The following is a 19,579-nucleotide window of genomic DNA, read 5'->3' as shown; positions in this document are numbered from 1 at the left end:
CCACTTTGTAGACAATGAAATGGCCAATGAAGAAGTAAAAATGGATCGACTTTGGAAACTGAGACCATTTTTGGATTCTTTTTGGAGACAATGTTTGACAATTGCTCCTCGACAAAAACAACCCATTGATGAGATGATGGTGCCGTACAAAGGTAAATTTGGGGGCATAAGGCAATATATCAAAGGAAAGCCACAACCCTGGGGATTCAAAGTGTGGGCGCGCTGTTGTGTCACTGGCCTCCTGGACGACTTTGCCATATACTGTATCAAGGAAAAGGTGGTGGCAATCGACAAAAAGGGCCCCCAAAAAAAAAAAAAAAAAAAAAAAAGAGTCAGTTGGGAGTTGGTGGAGACATTGTAGTGAAGTTATGCAAATCGCTTGCAGGAAAGTAAATTTCCTGATTTTTGCTGACAATTTCTTCACTTCCATGCCCCTCATTGAGAAATTATTGGCAAAAGGAATCTATACACAGGAACTGTGAGGAAAAACCGCATGTCCAAAATGCAACAAATAAAAAAAAAATAAAAATATTGTTCAATGTAGCTGTGTGTTTTATTGATTATTTTCTTAAATTCTAAATGGTTTACTGACAGTTTTTGTTATTCTGATTTTTCGAAATGATACCCCTAAATCCCAAAGGGTCAAATTTCGCCCTAATCCTAAATTAGGGAATAAAGAGTTAAAATTGAAAAAACATATATTTTGGTGTTCAGTGAACTTATAGCAGTCATTTAATGTATAATTCATAATTTTCCAAAGAAGAAAAGGGTTCTTGGGTTCTCCAGGGTTAAACCAGCAATAAGGTCTAAAAAATTGAGGAGCCGGTTTTGTATCTACAACGAAAATGGAGCTAGCATGAGAATTCTTATTGACGGGCAGATGACGGAAGCGTGGCGCTTTAACGACCCATAACCATTCAAAATTCCACAAACGCAAATGACCTCGGTTAATAAATAATAGTAACCAAAAAATAAATAAAAGCACTGCAATAAAACATTTTTCTAAATAATGAATAATAAACAATGAAAATTAGAACTTAATTGTGGTTCAGCACTCACACTCAACACGCAGTCAGTGAAAGGGGTGGACATTTTTTTGTTTTGACACTGAGAAGACAAATGACAAAGAGAAGTAGAAAATTTATTGCATTATTTGTTCCACCAAAAAAAAAAAAAAAAGGTTATGAATCCCCTTTTCCTCTTATTACTAAGGTGACCTAAGACAACAAAAATCTACATTTACAAAATATCCTTCTGCAATAGGCCACATATATACTGCATGCGTAGTTCGAAATAGAATAAATTATATCCAGAGGACTCTGCCATTGTACAGCATGGACAAATAAAAGTGAACAAAAATAAAAATTATTTCTCTCCTTTTTTTTTGTTTCTTTTTCTTTCAAAATATCTAAAAGCTTGAAGGAAAAACCATTAGGTGCTAGTATTATAATAAACTCCAAAAAAACATTTTAATAAGAACATCAAAAAGACTAATTTCAACATTCACTTAAGGTTTTATTCCTTTTTTTTTTGTTTTTTTTGTTTTTTTTACAGTTTTGTCTTCAGAGATATAAACATTGTTTAATTTTTGTGTTAAACTATGATACAAGTGGGAGTAGAAACGAGCGACTAGAATTGGCTGCACAACAGCAAAGGAGCTCCCACGACAATGTTGAGCAAACATTTCCCCCCCTCCAGGTCTCTTCTGGTAGAAGCCTTCGGAGCCCAATATTTCCTTTCAATATGCCTTCTGGATCCTATATCCTCTCTGTACGTGTACACATACACACAAACATGAGCAGTTCCTTTCATATAATAATAATAATAATAATAATAACAATAATAAAGTCTTTCTTGAAAGAATAACTCATGTAAAAGTATGTAGTGTCTTGTGTTTTTCTTACAAAAATGAGGAAGAGAAAGTGTGAGAATCCAGTGAAGTTTGGCCGTGTTGATGGAGGTGGCAGGGGAGTGGGCAGGAGGAGGAATTTGAGAAACAAAAAACCAAAAACAACAACAACACAAAAAAAAAAGCACAGGAGCCATTAGCTCGCTCCTCCTTCCCGTGCTGCATACAGCGAGCGTAAAGTCTGTACTACTTTGTTGCTAAGTTTGTGGTTGCTGGTCAAGGAAATCTTCTTGTAAATAACGTCCGACTCCTTGATAGTGTCCACCCAAGGCACCAGTTTGCGTCCGTCGCGTTTTTTGGCCTCGGCCCATGGCCCCGAGTAGGAGCCGGCCATCCAATGGATGGTGTAGCCGCTGGGAGTCTTGTGCACCACGCGGGCGATTTGCGGCCGGTCCTTGTACTTGGGGCAGCACAGGGCGATCACGTCCATCACTTCTACCGTCTCGCTCATTCGGCCCGGGTCCGACGGGTCGCCCATTCGTCTCGACCGCCGAGAAGACTATATATGGGGGGGGATGATGACACAATTAAGCAAATATTATCATTGTGAGAAAGACAAACTGGCATCCTGCAATAATTTATTTGTTGCATCAAGTTATCCATTTTTTCCTTTAAAGTTGGTCAATAAAAATTCATATTTACTTGCATGCCAATACATTTTACTTAGTGAAATGCAAGTCCCACACTTAAAATGAGTAATTATTCAATCAGACTAATAAAAATTTCACAAACTACTGACATTAAACATCTGAAACAATCCCACAGATACTAAATCACAAAGTCAGAGCAAAAATAGCTCTCGAGTTCACTGTGTTGCTTCAATCTGACGTTTCTTGAAAATGGAAAATTTTGAAAAACAAAATTGATTAATACATTAATTTACATTAATTACATACATTAATTTAACTATTCAACACAACTTCATGCAAAACAATGCAATTTGTATGGACTGCGTGTCGATATGTCCCTGCATGAAGTTATTCAGTGAAATGCTTACACGATATTCCTTTACTTAAGAGTATATACACTAAAATATATCACAATCAGCCATCTTTGTTGTTTATTTTCACCAGGAAAACATTTTAAGGTCACAACTGATACAATCTGGGATAAATCCAACTTCCTAATTTTTTGGAAAGCAGCATTAAGGCCTCGTTATACTTTGCGTGCACTTACTGTTGTCTTCACAAAAACTATCCGGGGGGGGAAGAAAAAAAGAAAGAAAAAAAAAAAAAGTTGAGTACGCCATCAAACGGGCCAATCCCGAGAGATGTTGCGACCCGCCATCTACGGCGTACAAGAATTGGAGACATACGCAGCACCCGGCCACGAGCTGCGGCGTATTTCTCGTTAATTGACCGGCGTACGTCACGTGATGTACGCCGGTCAATAAATGCAAGAGCAAACGCAGAAGCGTAAACCAGGCTTTAGACCTCAGAAATGAAGTTTGGGGAAATGAGATAACCACATTTGCATTTGTGAAGTATTAAAGCCATTTATCAAGATAAATACCAACAACTATGTGGTGTTTGGAAAGTCAAGAGTTATTATTATTATTAATATTATTATTATTTTTTATTTTTTTCATGTAGTGGTTTTGGACAAACGAGTAATCCGCCAGACACTAATTAATTGTTTCTCCATCCGTCTCACCCCCGGAGTCCGCTCATCACTGTCGCTGTAGTCATCATCCGTCTCTGGTCCTGCCTGATTGCGTGGACTGGGCCCCGACAAGGGTCCCGAGCTTCCCAGCAGGGCGTTTATGGCTTTGTTTCGGATGTTGGCGCTTGCCGACGCTTCTCCCTCCTCATCCTCCTCGTCCGGGTCGAGATGTTCCATCAGGACCTTGAACTACATCCAGGGAAAATATCAAAAGCCTTTTCTAGTCAACGTTGTAGCAATTATCTTATTTGAATGGAAACTGGGAAACAAATCTCGTTTTAATGTAAATGTCTTTTTTTTTTTTTAGGCATGCCATTTTATTTGTATAGCTTTTCATTTACATGGTAAATTGATGTGCTTCACATAAATAAGAATAAAAAAAGCCTTGTGAAGTGGTTCAAGTGTAAATATAATTTTAAAATAATTTGGTACTTTAGTGTGAAGTGTTTGGTGTCCATGTAACAACCGTATCAATATGTAGCAACAGAGTGGACCACAATATTCAACAATTTCCTGCAAACAAAGGGCTGAGAGAACTATTTATTCATAGCACACTGCAGGATGGTTTGATTTAAAGCATATGCAGCCATTGGAAAAATTAAAAGACAACTCTTGTTTCTTCAGATTATTGTTCATTTTATATGCCTAGTACAACTGAAGGTTGACTTGTATGGACTAATACAGCAATGACAACAAAAACAGCTTTTTTTTCTCCCACAGCTATATAATTCTTAACTGGTATTGTAATGTTTACTGGTTTAAAACTCCCTTTTATTTCCAGAGGTGGCAAATACAGGTACAAAAAGTAAAAACCCTGCCACAGTTTGGCTTTGGCACCAGGTGCCCCCTAGCTAGCTCCCATGGTGCTCGTTTATCTGCTAGCTAGCTCACTAGCTAGCATCAGGGGCTAAAGCCAAACTGTGGCAGGGTTTTTACTTTCTGGACCTGGATTTTCCCACTCTGGAGTTTCTATAGAGTAAAAATTTTAAGTTAATATATATTACTCCCATCATCACTTACATCGAGGTACTGTTTGACGATTCGCCTCTTGACATCTTCTGTCAGCGTGGCACGTGCCATGTTGTTGGAGATGAAGTCGAGGGTTTGTCGCGGGTGGAAGTAAACGTTGACTTTCCGGTTCACCGCCTTGTCGTACACCTTTGCTGACTCCGTTGGCGAGTACTTTTGAATTTTGCTGTGGTAAGAGCAAAATCACAGAGAGGGTTACAAACAGCGCTTTTGTTACATAAGAACCGGCAGAAGTCTTAAAATTACATACCCGTCTGAGAACCCATACTGGTTCTTCAGATGCTGTTTGAGCACCAGCAGCAATAAAATGCCTTGAACAGAGTTAGCAAAATCCAAGAGGCTAGCAGGATTGTCTGGGAGGCGCCTCATGACCCTGTCTGTATCATCCACGTTCAAATCGTCGAGGTCTGACTCGGAGTTATCTGAGTCGTCTACAGGTTTTCTGGGCTTTTTGGGCCGCCGTACCACGTCGTCATCTTCGCTGTTTTGCCCCTCGATGCTCCCAGGGGAGTTGCAGTTCATTCTTTCCTCGTCATCCTCACCGTCTGATGTGCTCTTCCACTCCTTCACCTTATCTTTCCGTCTTGGCTCTTTTAACAGAAGCTGTAGAGAGGAATGAACACACAGCCACAATGTGACTTTTCATCCTTATCAGTTGTCATGTTTGAAACACATGTGAGGACCAACATAAAATACAGATGTGTTTCAGTTTTAGTGATACTGTTTGATTTTAAAGTTGTTTTAATTTCAAAACAATGTTCCCCATAGGATAAAGGACAAGATATTACAACCGCAGTGTTCCCAGCATATACATTGATCTGTGGTGGGCCACCACAACTGAATTTTAGCCACCACTACTAGATTTTAGCTCCGCTTTCAATATATAACCAATGGTATCTTTTGTTACAAGGAGATTGTGCTGGTTTCCATCATTGACGATGTAACTCATGATGGTCACACGCAGCAGCATGAATTTGGAGGTCTACAAAACAATTTCGTCTGGCTATTTACAGAAAAATGCATCCCAAATAATCGGGAGAAGCTTCATCATGGAAGCAGTCTTACCTCCGTAAAGGTCTGAAGAAGATTGCTGCCAGAAACAGACAAGCAGATGTCTATGTGGTGCATGATAAAAAGAGGTTCCTCCTGGCTTTGGTATGGAAAGTAGGCTAGGTTGTCTGCTATGAACAGCAACATGTTCACCTCTGTCCTCTGCGCAGTGAAAAGCAGATAAGATGGCGTTAAAAAAGCTCACGCTGCTGAGGTTTAAATTTACAGGTTGCCATGACTCACCGCGCTGTCGTCGAAGAGGTTCAGCAGCGAGATGAGGAAGGCCCTCCGGTGTTGTCGGTTGGTGCGGATCATGGAGAAAAGATGGGAGCAGAGAGCTGAGTTGGTTTCGTCCTGCCTGAAACCTCGTACGATGGTCTTCCGAGAAATCTCGATGGACTGCTGCAAGTTGAATGACATCTTCATCCCAGCCACGGCCTTCATCTGTACAGGATACAGGCAGGAGAAATGAAAAGTAATCAATCAGTTACAAATGGGGCCATCGGAAATGTAATCTTTAAGATTAGTGATAGACCGACTATCGGCTGGGCCGATTATCGGTGCCGATATTTGGTATTTTTGACAAATATCAGCATTGGCCTTTTTACAAATCTGAAGGCCGATAAAGCTGGTATCTCACTGAGTGTGAATGCTTGTGAACGTAGCGAATTTAGGGTTTGTAAGTTTTCACAGACAGTTTTTACTTGTCGCAAAGACATTTCCAACATATTCAGTCAATTTTTCACTGTCTGCGAAGATCTTTTGAAACTTTTAACAAACTTACATTTGCATGCATTTGTTGCTCAGTGAGATAATTTATTTAAATTTCCACTTTATATAAAAAAAATAAAAAAAAAAATAAAAAAAAATATACATACGAATGACTGGAATGCCAACTCACATGGATGAATCCCGTGTACTTCTTGTCGATTTCCACCAGTTGCTGATCGGCTTTGTTCCTCATGCTGGGTTCCGGATCAGTTCCCATGGCAATCAAATACGGCACGCACTGACACACAAATTGGATTAAAAGTCTTCTTCACCTCAGTCTTACAATATTTATGTGACAAGCAGACAAAACTTAATAAGCAGATTACCTGCACCGGATGGATGAGGCCCTGATTCAGAGTGAGTGCGATGACGTTGAGCGCAAAGTGCCGTACACTGGACTGCGTGTGGAAGAAGGCCTCCAAAACCTGCTTCAGGTAAAGTTGCATGATGGAGCTGCTCATCCCCGAAGAGATGTCCCCCATCTCCTTCAGATCCTCCTGTTTGGAAAGCTTTTTCCCTGCAAAGACATTTTTTCACCCACATGAGACAATCAAACACAGATGCAGCGGATGTTTTTCATCGGGCCGCGGAACATACATTCTCGGTCAGCTTCCTGCATCCTTGTGTCCTCCTCCTGTAGGTACGTTTGGAGGTTTTTCAGGATGTGGATTTTGAGGTTGATGGATGAGGCACTGTCAGCCAGAATACCGTTGTACAAGGACTTCACTTCGGGCACAAACATTTGGCTGGGATGCATGATCACGAGGAAGCCTGAACGATGTGGGGAAACAACATTTTGTCAGGACAGATTCAAAGCTCCTTGAACCTGAATATCATATGAAAGTCCGTAATGGAATGAAAAAAAAAAAAAAAAAAAAATCAGATTTTTTTTTTTGTATGGAAAAATTAAATTTCCTGAGAAATTGTAAATCTAATTTACATCCAATAAAATGATTAAAAATAAAATTACAAAACTTTTAACATTGTGTGAAGTGAATTTACATATACCTATGTAAGCTATGAATCTAAAAAAATCAAATGAAAAACAGGAATGGCACATGAGTATGTATGCCTGCTTCCTGTTCACGTTGGCATGTCAGTATTATTGAAAACGGAGGAACACACGCACAAGCTAATATTTACAGGTTTTTCCACTTACCTAAGCCAATGATAGCTTTGGTCTTGACTTCCTCGTCCTCATGCTTGGTGAAGTATAGAAGAAGCTCCAGAACCTTCTCTTTGATAATGATCTGCACCCCCCACAAAAAACAAACAAACAAACATGTTTTTACAATGTTGCCATGTCCCATGTATCAAGATGGTGAAACAATGACAGGACAAATGTACTGTATTTAGACATGTGACCATTACACCTCTAGGAGCCATTCTGAACCATTATGTTGAAGCAGCAAGTGTATTAACACATCAAAGGTGTTAACATAACAGATTAAAAGGATTACAAAAGGCTTTCAGTGGCGCATCTTAAATATCCTGCCTCCACATTACACCGCCTCATTCAGGTGTAAGGTGAGAATGAAAATGGGTATACTGGGCTATGTGATACAATTTTAAATCTTTCGGTTATTTTGACAAAACCATACCATAGACAAATTATTAAGATACTTGAGCACCGCTTAAAAATCAGTATGCTACCTTGGCAGGGCCTTTGAACTCCTCCAGGTCAAAATCAAAGTGTCGACCCAGGGCACCCACAGTGAACAGCGATCGCAGTATTAAAGGCTTGTTTACAATTAATGTTGTGCTGTTTGGATCTTCTTGATGCTGGCTTTTCAGCTTGTTAAGTGCACCTGGAGGTAAAAGGGAAAAAAGCAGTAATGGTGAGCTAACAAGTGCAGTAAAGTCGAAGTATTAGACACAGAGAATTGCGTGTCTCACCATAGAATTTGTTGAAGCAGGCCCAGACAAATTTGTAATTGTGTGTCACTTTGTTGACAACAGCACCCAGGCAGCTGACACAGTGCTGGACCACCTATAGAAAAGTGGAACATAGTGAATTTGCCTAAACGGTAGAAATTTGGCTTGTGAGTGTGGATGGTTGTTCATCTCTTTGTGCCCTGCGATTTGCTGGCAACTAGTCCGGGGTGTACCCCGCCTACTGTCAAAAGCCAGCTGAGATAGGCTCCAGCACCCCCCGCGACCCTTGTGAGGAATAAGAGGTCAAGAAAATGGATGGATGGATGGTAGAAATTTGGACTCTACTGTCCAATTGCAGTAATGCATGTTGATTATGTCAAGATGAATGTGCCACACAACAATTATCCAATTACACTTAATTGGTACAAAAACAGCTGCACTTTCTCAAAAGAGAGAAAAAAATATTGAACTTTTCACAATATTTACTTTTTTTTTTTTTTAAATGTAACATTCTTTTTAATATACGCATAAACTATGTGGTGGGGTTCGCTAAAAGATTTCGAGCATTAATGTAGCGTCTCCTTACCGTCATGCCATATTTAATGATGAGCTTCATGAGGTCCTCCTCTATGGTGGCAAGGAATGTCTCGCTGGGGTGCTCCATCAGAGGCACGACCAGCTCCAACATCTTCGCCACGTTGCAAATGACCATGAAGTCGTTGGCAGTCTGCGGAAAGAAACAAGAGCAATTGGTTTTCACGGCGAATAAAGTAAGCTAATACGCAGAGAACATATTAAGAGGGCACTTACGTTACACTTGGTGGTTAAGTAAGGCTGCATGGTCATGGCGTGTTTAACCATGAGTTGGGCCCTGATCTTACTGAAAAGGTACAAGGTAGTGATGCAGGCCACTAAGCGGGTAGAGTTCACACCCTTGTTCTCTGCATGAGAAAGAGAAAAGACATTAATATTAATATAACATTAATATTAAAACACCTGGACACTGTCTTAAATGGTGAAATACATAAATGACAGCACACTGACTAAAAGCGTTGAATTGATCACAATGTGAATTTTGTTTTGAAAGTCACCCCCCTTGAGGGACCATCATGGTCAGACCGCCAGTGCAAATAAGAAACTGTTCTCATCCTGACCTGGATAAATAAACGCTAAACAAATAAATACGATAAATCATCGTACAGCCTAACTAGCTTACTTACCTGCGAGAGACTCTTCGTATTTTAAGATATGCTCCACCAGATTGTCCACCAGCTGAACGCAGGCCTTTTTGGCAGGTTTATACGCCGCATCCTCCTCGGATTTGAGAAGCTAACCCCAAAAGGAAAAAGTGGCATTGTGCTTAACAAATTGGCTTTGCAACATGCAAGGCTCTTGCCGCAAAACTTACATTGGAAAGAAGCTGCTCAAACCAGTCATAGCCGGTGTCTCGACAGGCTGCGACGACATCAGTGATGTTGAGGATCTTTCTGGTCATGGTCTCCTTATCGTGGGCTGGAGTTGGTGTGAACCATAACTTCTGAAATGTCTCATTCACTAATTTCTATGAAAAGAAGACAAAAAAAAAAAAAAAAAAAAGACATAAAATATGATTTTATGATAATATATTTGGTTCCAAAAGCATGTTCACACCTCAAAACAATGCAGTGAACATACCTTGATTCCTTCCTCATCATTGACCCTGCGAATCATTCTGACGCACATCTCTGTGATTTTACTGAAGGTGGGCTGCTCCAAACAGATGTCTCTCAGGATCTTAATCACTCGCTTCCTTACACTGATACCAGTGTCCTGCGCGGCACACATTTTGATTATAAAACACCAACTGAAACAGTTTGTAAACAGGAGGGAAGTTCAGATGCTGTTGAATAGAGTGTGTTGCAGCATGTTTTTTAACACTAGGTGGCAGTGTAGGACCGCAGTATAGAGTGAACTCCACGCGAACCCGATTGATTTCCATGACAACAGGCATAACAACATCAGTAAGGCTTCCAGATCCTAGAAAGTGATAGGGAGGGAGTGCGTTTGAAACAATGCAAATCCATTCTGCTAAGATGTTGTGTTTTTCTACACTTTTGAGGCCGCATCAGGACTCTTTTGTGATTAAGTGTCATTTGGATGGGGAGCTCAATATGTATGATGTATGTAAGTATGTGTTGTGTGGAGGAACGCAGATTCAAATTATCAATTAAAAATACAATTAGCATTTTCTTTTATTAAATTGGTTATTTATTAGAAATAAAAGAACGTAGAAAACTACTTTTTTTAAATTAAAATAAATCCTTTGACACAATTCACATGCACACATTGATTTTTTAAAAATAGTTTATTTTCATTTTATGTTTTTTTATTTTTTATTTATTTATTTTATTTTTTTAAAACCTTGTCTATGAATGAAAATCAACTGTGGCCATTAACACAATGTTTCCATACACCTGATATATATGGTGTGAGCTAACACTTACCAGGATCCTCTCTATAAGCATGTCGTAGTACTGCTCGGTGAGCTGCGGTCTGCTAAGCACAAACTTGCCCAGCAGCTCAACAGCGGCCTCCCTCACACTCGTGGAATTGTCCATCAAGCGGCCATGGACTCCACGCTGCATGTCGGACTGCACATCCAGAGGAAGTTGTTTCAGGTTACCACATGACAAGGGGAGGAAACAAAAATGGAGAAGGTAGCCTTCAACGGGAATATTGACAAGTACCCTCGCCAGGATGCTGGGATCCACGGCCACCACCTCAGACAGACACTTCATGGCTTTCGTCCTCACAGCTATGGCACTTTCTCCAAGGACTCGCAATATCTGAATTAAAACAAAACAAAAATACAAATCAACATTATAGTTTGCTCAAGATGGACTATTTTCACTCAATATAAAGTAGATATAAAATATAGACATAGTGAGAATAGACAGGGTAGGAGCTTTCATGATTACCTGTGTTAAATAAATATCAAAGCTTTGTGCAAACGGCCTCATGGAGGCCAAATAACGCACAATCAGACACGAGTCATCGTAGTCCACAGTGTCGGAGTTCATCCTTGGAGTGAAGAGCAGAAGATGTTACAAGACTCGTAACGTGCAATAAAATAAAAAAAAATAAAATAAAAAATAAAAAATAAAAAAAAGACAATCAGATCACATATTTTGAGTGTGGGCTTACTTCAGCGTAGCAAAATGAGCCGGCGTGGTCTTGATGATATTGCGCAGAAACTTCTTGCGCTTCTCAGCGCGCTGCATGATCTCACCAGTGGTTTCCATCTCCTTGGCGTGTTGCGGCCCGTCCGAGGAGTCGTCCTCTTTCGGATTTTGATTCCGCATGGATTTCTCTGCCTCTGTCGTGGCGTCCCGGAACCACTGGGCGATGTAGAATTTTCTTGCAAACTAGACAGCAAAGTCTGCCTCAATTTTTCAGCTTCACATGTTACAGGCACTCTCATCCCAAAATTGAATAAATTCATTTTTTCTTCAAATTTCCACCCACAACATGCCATAATGAAGTGGGGAAAAAAAAGTTGTTTTTGATTTTTTTTTTTTTGCCAATTTATTAAGAATAATACTTTGTTGATACACCTTTGGCAGTATTGTTTTTTTTTGTTATGATGCCACAAGCTCTGCATACCTAAAATAATATCTTAGAGCAGCCCATTCCTGAAAATCACTTAACTATAATCAAAGTTTAAATTATATAACAGTGGCAAACTTTATATACCAGCGTGAACAACAGGTGTTTATGAAGCAAGAAATACATGTTTTTTGGGGGGTGGCTAACCCAACCCCAAAAATGTTGAGGTCATCTTTGGTACTTATTAAAACTCACCACTAGAGATGCATCTGTATCAGAATTCTCTTCCAAATAGTCCAGTAGAGCCTTTTGCAGCTGCTGGGTTTCATCACTGCCCTGAGACTGCAGAAAGATCACAGGGTTAAATATTGAACTTTCAGCACAATAACAGACATAGAGTTGTTGTACCTGTTGTAGAATACGATCGATCGACCGCTGGTCCATCCTACTGGTGACTGCGTCCTTCCTCAGGCGGGCAGCCACGGTGCCAAGGTAGTCTAGAGATGCCACTCGGAGTGCCATCTCTGTCTGCTTGTTGCTGAACTGGTGCACCTGGTTAAAATCAAACGCAAAATCAAATCTATTGATATTGTGCAGCATAGAGCAAAGAGGTTAATTTTAAATTGTGAATCCATTCATTAAAAAAAACAACAAAAACAAAACACACACACGCACACACACACAAAAATAGTTCCTATATGACTGTGCACACTACATCCACTTTTTTAAGTCTCACGGAAAGGAAGTCCCTCTCTCCCTCTATCCCTCTCTACTGTGGGAATGGCTACTTGATGAGTCACAAGTCTAAAAAGTGAGTGTGAATAACAGAACATATGTAAATGCCCATAAATAGGAAAAAAAACATGGATTGTATATTCACTTAATTTTGGCAGCAATTTACCACCAAGCTGTCAATTATAATTGCCAGTCAGTGGATTGGATCCATGGATCTGGCACATGCAAATAATCCCCTAACCACATTACGCTGACAGTTTCAAAAAACAATGAAGTATGTAGCGGTTATCACAGAAGGCTTTTGTTTCCATGACAACCAGGAGTGGCACTAGGGGGTTGCAACAAAGTACATCAGTGAAAAGTAAGTAAGTAGCTTCTACATGTGAGAGCTCAGAGTGCAACAACAAAAGTGAGAGCCCATAAAAGCATCAATGTTTCACTTTTGGAGGCAGCCCTTCATAGCTAAGCTGCTGAATTACACCGCTATGCAATTCTAAAATTATAATAATAACAATAATAATACAACCTCTGAGGATCTGAGGATACAAAAGGCCAAAAATAGTGAACTGACAAATGAGAGCTGGATCACACTAACCAGGAGTCTGCCGAGTAGACTGAGAAGCAGCTCAGCGGCGGGCCACTCTGGTTTGTTAACCGTCGAGAGTAGATCCTGAACAAAGTTCTCAAACAGAGGCCGGTAATCTTCCTCTCCTTGCTTACTGCCACATCTGAGGGAGAATATGGGAAGAAAGATGTGAAACCAAGTGAAATAAACAGGTCACGTGTAGGTTAAAAGTGACCTACTTTTTTTTTTTCCTTAAAAAAAAAACAAAACCAAAAAAAAAAAAAAAAAAAAAACAAACACTTTTTTTCTTAATCTCGACATTATACGGATACGCTGCGCAGGTTGTAGTGTACGAACACTCAACTCAACTTTTTTCTGTCCATTACGCACATATACATAGACCGTGGTTGTTTTCTCACTTGACTGTTACAGAAGTTAAAATGTTACTTTAAATACTGCCTGTACGGCAAAGGTTTTATGATAGTGATATTTAAGAAAAAAATTAATTTAATATACTTTATTTCATAATTGTTTTAAAATTCAACCAACATCATAGAATGCACTGTGTTCCACTTTCATTTTGAATAGAAATACGCATATTCCAATCAAAAATATGGAAAAGGAGGTGCTGACTTTTTGAGGAATACTGAGAGGAAGTTCTGCGCTGTTCGCATTGCCGTCTCATACGAGTTGGTAATCAACACATCTTGGTCCACCTGAAAAGAAATACAATAAAATAAAACAAACAGCAAGAGTAACTATGTTTGTAAATGACTCACATTTTACTTTGTTTAAAGCCAGAGGAGCGTGTGGAATTTCTCCTACCTTGCTGTCATACTCCTCTAAAGTGTCTTTGTCATTGGGTAGGTGGACCACACACTGGATGAGCTGCAACACCAAGGCGGTCACCATTTGGATGTACATCGGTTCTCCATCCTGGTCTGAGCTGTTCAACCTTGAAAAATGATGGTATAGGATTGGTGTTGCAGTTTTACATTATTGGCAGAACCTACTCATTGAATCCTATCCTACCGGAAGTTCCTGAGGGAGCGTTTGCTGGTGGGCAGCCTGGCCAGTGACGTGAAGATTTCCTCCAGAATGAGCTGCCGGTGCTTCTCGTAACGTGAGAAAACCTGGAAAGAGGAAATGTTCAAGTGTGGTGTCTTGCCATTTTTGTAGTTGTGAATTTTGTGTGTTGTTTTTGGGCAAACGTCAGAACACTTACCGCTGTAACCAGTTTAATAGCGCACAGCTGTAGCTCACTGACATTTTCCACAAAGAATGGAGTGATTCCCATTGAAGAAACCTGAGGGAGGGGGGAAACAACGATGAAGTAAAAAGGGAATAAATATGTACTATACAGTGTAAGAACAATCAGACTAGAGATACAGCGATATGCTTTTTTTCAGGGCCAATACCGATGCCGATTATTAGTAGTCAAAGAGGCCAATAACCGATATTTGAAGCTGACATTCATTTTCAGGAAAAAGCTTGAAAAAAAATATTGGCGTGAACATTTTTTAAAATGCAAATGCCAATCTTGACTTTGCTTTAATATTTTAAAGCATGGTGATTGAACAATTTTTCAGACTTTTCAAAATGTAGAAATTTGTTTATCTTAGACAACAGACTTAATTTTAAATTTCAAAAAAATTGTTCAGGGAAATCCCAAGGTTATCAGTATGTCTTAAAAAGTTAGATTTATCTTTTAGATATTTTTAAAAAAGGCCATTACCGATATTCGTCAAAATGCCCTTATATCGGCACCGATCATCGGCCAGGTCTATCCCTAAATCACACTGAAGAACCTTGAATACTTTGCATTTAACTCTTGGGGTATCACTGTACAAGACAAGAAAGTAGAATTTATCTCAATTTTTTTTACCTGGAGGATGGTGGTGTCTGTGAGCAGTTGGATCTCGAGTAGCTCAGAGATGTTGCTTACGACGTCACACACTTTGTTGTACAGCATGATGATGACACGCTGCTTGTGTGTGGAGCATTTGGCGCGCTTCGCCTTGGAGCTTAATAAGACACCTAGATAAACGAATATACAGATAAGATGGGCATATATAGACAGACAGACAGACAGACAGACAGACAGGCAGACAGGCAGACAGACAGACAGACAGACAGGCAGACAGCTAGCTAGCTAGACAGACAGCTAGACGGACAGGCAGGCAGCTGGACAGCCAGACAGCTACTGTGGATAGACCGACAAATAGCTCGACCGACAGATAGTATTGGCAACGTTAAATGGTATCATCATCAGATGACTGTTCAATCCTCACCCCCGTGCGGGTCCACCCTGTAGACAGGGTCGTACTGCGGATAGAGCGTGTTCTGCAGGTGGAACTTGGTGTACTGCAGCACCCGCTCGATGACGTCCTCGATGTAGACAGCCTTTGGCATGTGGGCCGACGTCATGATGTTCAGGGCCGTTAGGCAAGCGTCCGCCGACTTGGTCACTCGCTCCATGATGAGGTCCCTCCACAGCCTCTCCTCATCCTCAGCGTCGTGGTCCTGATATTAGGAAAGGGAGATCAATTCAGCTTTTATTTTGTTACCTCAAAAGGCTAAGTCAAATGTATACACTGTATGTCCTTAAAAGCAGTTATTTACTGAGCTGTAAAGAGTATGAGGCATTTATTTGAAGGCGACATCTAACTAAAAAGAAGTTGTATAATCAATATATCAACAATTAAAAATATGATCCATATATCAACAAGTCCATGTGCCACATAAAACACATGAATCTGTACATAGAAGTAGAACTGGGCAGTTTGGTTATGAAGTGCTTTACCCACAAATGAAAATACAATTCATATTGTCTTTACTGCGGGCACGCTTGCCCAATGCAGTTCACATAATATTTTAGACTGAGGGGGCTCAACAAGTAGCTACCCCTCGTTGTCATGGCAATGCCGGTCTTACTCTAACTGACCCAGCAATAGAGGGGGCGGGGTGAGCATGGCATGAGACAGGACCACTCCCTCAAAACAAGCTAATTTAATAATGGCTCTAAACAAACTTCACCCAAGGCTGTACAATTACCAGTAATCAAATTTTAAATCGTGATCACAATTTTGGCACGCACATTAAAATCAAACTGATCGTCTGCGATATTATCTAATATTTAATCAAGCATTTTCTCAACCAGTGCTCAGCCAACCACCACGATTGATGATTCAGGCATTATTATTAAGTTTCCTAACCAACAAAGCCAGTGAAAGAGATCAACACCTGTTGTCAGGACTTGTTTCGGATTCAGGATAAGTGACGTTAAACAAGATAATGACATATCTATTGGTTAATGGTAAATTCTTAGGTAAATAAGTTACTTTTTTTAATGAGTTATTCAAAGGTGTTAATCCATTTGTTTTCAAGTTTTATGTTGAATTGGAAATTCTTTACATATAGATATAAAAGTAGGGCAATAAAAACAGATGTTTTCTCTAACATGATGAATAGTGATTAATGATCATGATTAGAATATTGATCAAAATAATCGTGACTATCATTTTGGCCATAATTAGCCTTAACTTAAGCAGCTGATATTTTCATATCTATTTAGGACACCCAGCGACTAACTGAGCAATCTATTAGTGTGGGGGCCACTTTGAGGCTATATATAGTGCATAAGAAGTTGGGACTTACATGGTTCATCATGGTGGAGAGCTTGGCTCCATCCTGGATATTTTTTTCTAGTATGTTGAGCAGCTTCACCAGCTTGTCGGATGGGATCTAAATGAAGAAGGAAAAAACATGAACAATATAATAATGCTATTCACCACCAAAAGTAGCTCCATTGAACTAAAGATGACTACCCTGCCAGTGATGCCCATGGCTTTGATTTTGGCGGATTCGCTGCCCAGTTCGCTTAATTGGTGTTTCCCGAGTAACAATTCCTGAGGTATCTCATCATCGTCTGCTGCTGGACACAACCCGGTTAGTGAGTGCAAATTAAAGAAGAGGTTCAAAGCTGTACTGACATAGATAATAGCTCTGATACTTTACCCATGGTGGTGAAATCAACATCCTCCAGGTTCTCCAAGATGTTGTCTATGCTGGTTAAAAACCTCTTGAATGTGGATGAGTCCATCAGCTCCTCTTGGGTGAGCTTAGGTTCATACGCTTTCCGTTTTTTCTGCTTCTCCTTCATCTTCAATTTCCTGGCAACTGAGCAAGGACAATTGTTACTTGGTCAAAAACAAAACAGGCCAAGCCAACAAGGGGGAAAAACATTACGCATGGAAAAACAGACCATCGCTCATGCTGGGAGGCGGCGAATCGTCTTCGGAGGAGTCCCGGTACCGGCTGCCTGAGCCTCGCCGGCCTTCTTTGGCACCACTTCTCCGATGTTCCCCTGAGGCCCGTCGCTCTCTTTCCTCAAAGTCCCATGTCCTGTCTTTGTCCCGACGCTGACGCTTCCTTCCAGCTGTGGACATTCAAGAACATGTACCTTAGACACGGGTAGGTTTAACTCACTCCCAGCCATTTTCACTGAAGTAACCCTCTTCGCTCCCGGCTGTTTTACTGGATTTAGATTGATTTTGCAAGACCCACAGAATATTTTGTTCTATTGCTATAAACACATGGAACCTACCAAAAGAAATATTAGAGTCTCTTCTTTCATCAGGAAAAAAAAAGCATATTTTATCTGTTTCCCTTTTGCAGCAATTAGCATTAGAATATAGCCAAGTTTCACCATTCTTCACAAATCTTAATTTAAAACTGTGGGGAAAACAGCTTGTTGCAACATGGCCCTGGTTGATCTCTTATACTCTGCTGCCACCTGCTGGCCGTTTTTGTAGTAACTCACATTGCTTTAACGGTTCTCTTCCATTCAGAGGCTGCATCAAAGACTTCTGTATGCTCTAGCATAACAAAAACAAAAACGTATAAATACGTCTTTGGGACACTGGTAATATTTAAAACAGAACGTATTTATACGTTTTTGAGAGCAAATTACTTAATTATGCCACTGAAGATGGCGGCAGGCATGTACTACAGCGAGGCCTTTAACAGTAAAAATGCATCACATCTACTAGAATTCTAATCTCTACAAAATGTGACATCGTCTTACTTTAATTCAGCTGAGACTTTGGTCCAGCTGTACAAGGGGGCAAAGTGACCCGTTTCGGTCACCCATTTGCATGGGATAGAACTGCGGCCTCCAGAACTCAGTGATTTCAAAGTGTAACAAGTGTAGCCATTCTTTAGCCTTTATTAAAATAATTGATACAGACAAATCCAAAAGGTTGACTCACATTCTCCGTTTGCATCGTCATCTGAGCTGACCTCGGCGTATTTGGGCTTCTCGTTGATCGTACTCCGTTTCCTCTTGTTCATTTTGACTCGTTCGCAGAGGGGCATGGTCGATTCAATCTCCGCTAGCAACTCTGGAGGCAGTTCCTTCAAAATGGCCGGGTCCATGCCACCTGGGGAAAATACAAGATTTCATTACATGGAATAGAGCAGGACTAAATAACACCAATCAACATTTAGTTGTTCACGCTTTTCTTACTTTTGCCAGACTTTCCCGAGAAGCGGCTCTTTCCAGACCTGCTGTGGCGAATGATTCTGTGGATCTGATCCATCGATAGCTTTTTCAAAACCACCACAGGCTTAGGCCTCTTTTCGAAATCCTGCACCAGACCCAGGCGCTCCAGTTTCACCTTTGGTTGGCCCCATAAGTGACTTTCAGCTGGAACCTCACAATGCTTGTTGCGGTTGATCTGAAAGAAAAGAACACAGTTTAGGATGCTCTAGTGTTGTCTTCCAATTAATCTTAAAAACAAATGCTCAGCTTGGATTTTGAATAAAAAAATATGAAATGGTACAGTGTCAATTAGAGCTGCGCAACAACATAACAGTATATATATCGTTGATGCGATATAAAAAAAAAAAAAAAAGAATCATTTGAATTTCCCGTTATGTGCGCATCATGTACGTGAAGAAGGGTGTGTGAATTTTCTTTTTTTTATTAATAAGCGGCAATAGCGATTGGATATAGAATTTTACCTTTTATCTTAGCTTTAAAGTGGTTTTAGTCAAAAATATCTTATGTCATATATATCGTTATGGGGATGCAAAATTGCCTATATCGGGATATAAAATTTTCCCCATATTGCACAGCTCTAGTATCAATGGCGCAAACTGATGAGCTAAGCAACTCTGATTAGTTTCGGTATAGTTCTAATGGGAAATACTTAAAGGAATACTCCAGTCCAACATTAGCATTAAGTAGAGATTTGAAATAGTCAAGTATGGCTCACACGTCATAGGTTCTCCACCCATGCTTTGATAACATCTGAGAAACTGTAGTGGAGTATTCTTTTAAGATTTGTGCCTTCTTGCTCATAACTATGCACTGGATGCTCAATTTTATAAACAAC

At 40.1% G+C, this 19,579-nt stretch overlaps 1 protein-coding gene across 5 annotated transcripts in view; it reads right to left on the bottom strand.

Moving 5' to 3' along the window:
• Window positions 1-1,127: 1,127 nt before the first annotated feature.
• The window catches only part of nipbla (NIPBL cohesin loading factor a), a 30,478-nt gene continuing 12,026 nt past the window's right edge, over window positions 1,128-19,579 (bottom strand). For 3 of the 5 annotated variants that reach the window (XM_077521506.1, XM_077521508.1, XM_077521510.1), the window contains 36 exons: window positions 18,709-18,919; window positions 18,452-18,622; window positions 17,446-17,619; window positions 17,199-17,360; window positions 17,009-17,115; window positions 16,839-16,925; window positions 15,473-15,704; window positions 15,067-15,218; window positions 14,407-14,487; window positions 14,214-14,314; window positions 14,007-14,136; window positions 13,815-13,897; window positions 13,212-13,344; window positions 12,290-12,433; window positions 12,137-12,223; window positions 11,480-11,700; window positions 11,254-11,356; window positions 11,023-11,121; window positions 10,780-10,926; window positions 9,971-10,105; window positions 9,705-9,857; window positions 9,517-9,625; window positions 9,107-9,237; window positions 8,883-9,023; window positions 8,318-8,411; window positions 8,075-8,229; window positions 7,581-7,671; window positions 7,019-7,192; window positions 6,748-6,938; window positions 6,552-6,659; window positions 5,894-6,094; window positions 5,666-5,812; window positions 4,851-5,203; window positions 4,592-4,766; window positions 3,563-3,760; window positions 1,128-2,408 (listed from right to left, as the gene is read on the bottom strand). In XM_077521506.1, the coding sequence (XP_077377632.1) occupies window positions 2,046-2,408; window positions 3,563-3,760; window positions 4,592-4,766; window positions 4,851-5,203; window positions 5,666-5,812; window positions 5,894-6,094; window positions 6,552-6,659; window positions 6,748-6,938; window positions 7,019-7,192; window positions 7,581-7,671; window positions 8,075-8,229; window positions 8,318-8,411; window positions 8,883-9,023; window positions 9,107-9,237; window positions 9,517-9,625; window positions 9,705-9,857; window positions 9,971-10,105; window positions 10,780-10,926; window positions 11,023-11,121; window positions 11,254-11,356; window positions 11,480-11,700; window positions 12,137-12,223; window positions 12,290-12,433; window positions 13,212-13,344; window positions 13,815-13,897; window positions 14,007-14,136; window positions 14,214-14,314; window positions 14,407-14,487; window positions 15,067-15,218; window positions 15,473-15,704; window positions 16,839-16,925; window positions 17,009-17,115; window positions 17,199-17,360; window positions 17,446-17,619; window positions 18,452-18,622; window positions 18,709-18,919 (5,544 nt within the window). In that variant the 3' untranslated portion in view covers window positions 1,128-2,045. The remainder of the gene's footprint in view (window positions 2,409-3,562; window positions 3,761-4,591; window positions 4,767-4,850; window positions 5,204-5,665; window positions 5,813-5,893; window positions 6,095-6,551; window positions 6,660-6,747; window positions 6,939-7,018; window positions 7,193-7,580; window positions 7,672-8,074; window positions 8,230-8,317; window positions 8,412-8,882; window positions 9,024-9,106; window positions 9,238-9,516; window positions 9,626-9,704; window positions 9,858-9,970; window positions 10,106-10,779; window positions 10,927-11,022; window positions 11,122-11,253; window positions 11,357-11,479; window positions 11,701-12,136; window positions 12,224-12,289; window positions 12,434-13,211; window positions 13,345-13,814; window positions 13,898-14,006; window positions 14,137-14,213; window positions 14,315-14,406; window positions 14,488-15,066; window positions 15,219-15,472; window positions 15,705-16,838; window positions 16,926-17,008; window positions 17,116-17,198; window positions 17,361-17,445; window positions 17,620-18,451; window positions 18,623-18,708; window positions 18,920-19,579) is intronic. The other 2 variants (XM_077521507.1, XM_077521509.1) reach the window with 1 other exon arrangement.

The sequence above is a fragment of the Festucalex cinctus genome, chromosome 5, assembly GCF_051991245.1.
Source record: "Festucalex cinctus isolate MCC-2025b chromosome 5, RoL_Fcin_1.0, whole genome shotgun sequence".
NCBI lineage: Eukaryota > Metazoa > Chordata > Actinopteri > Syngnathiformes > Syngnathidae > Festucalex > Festucalex cinctus.
Note: the sequence above shows the minus strand (reverse complement) of the source record. Positions and strands in the feature narration are given on the sequence as shown.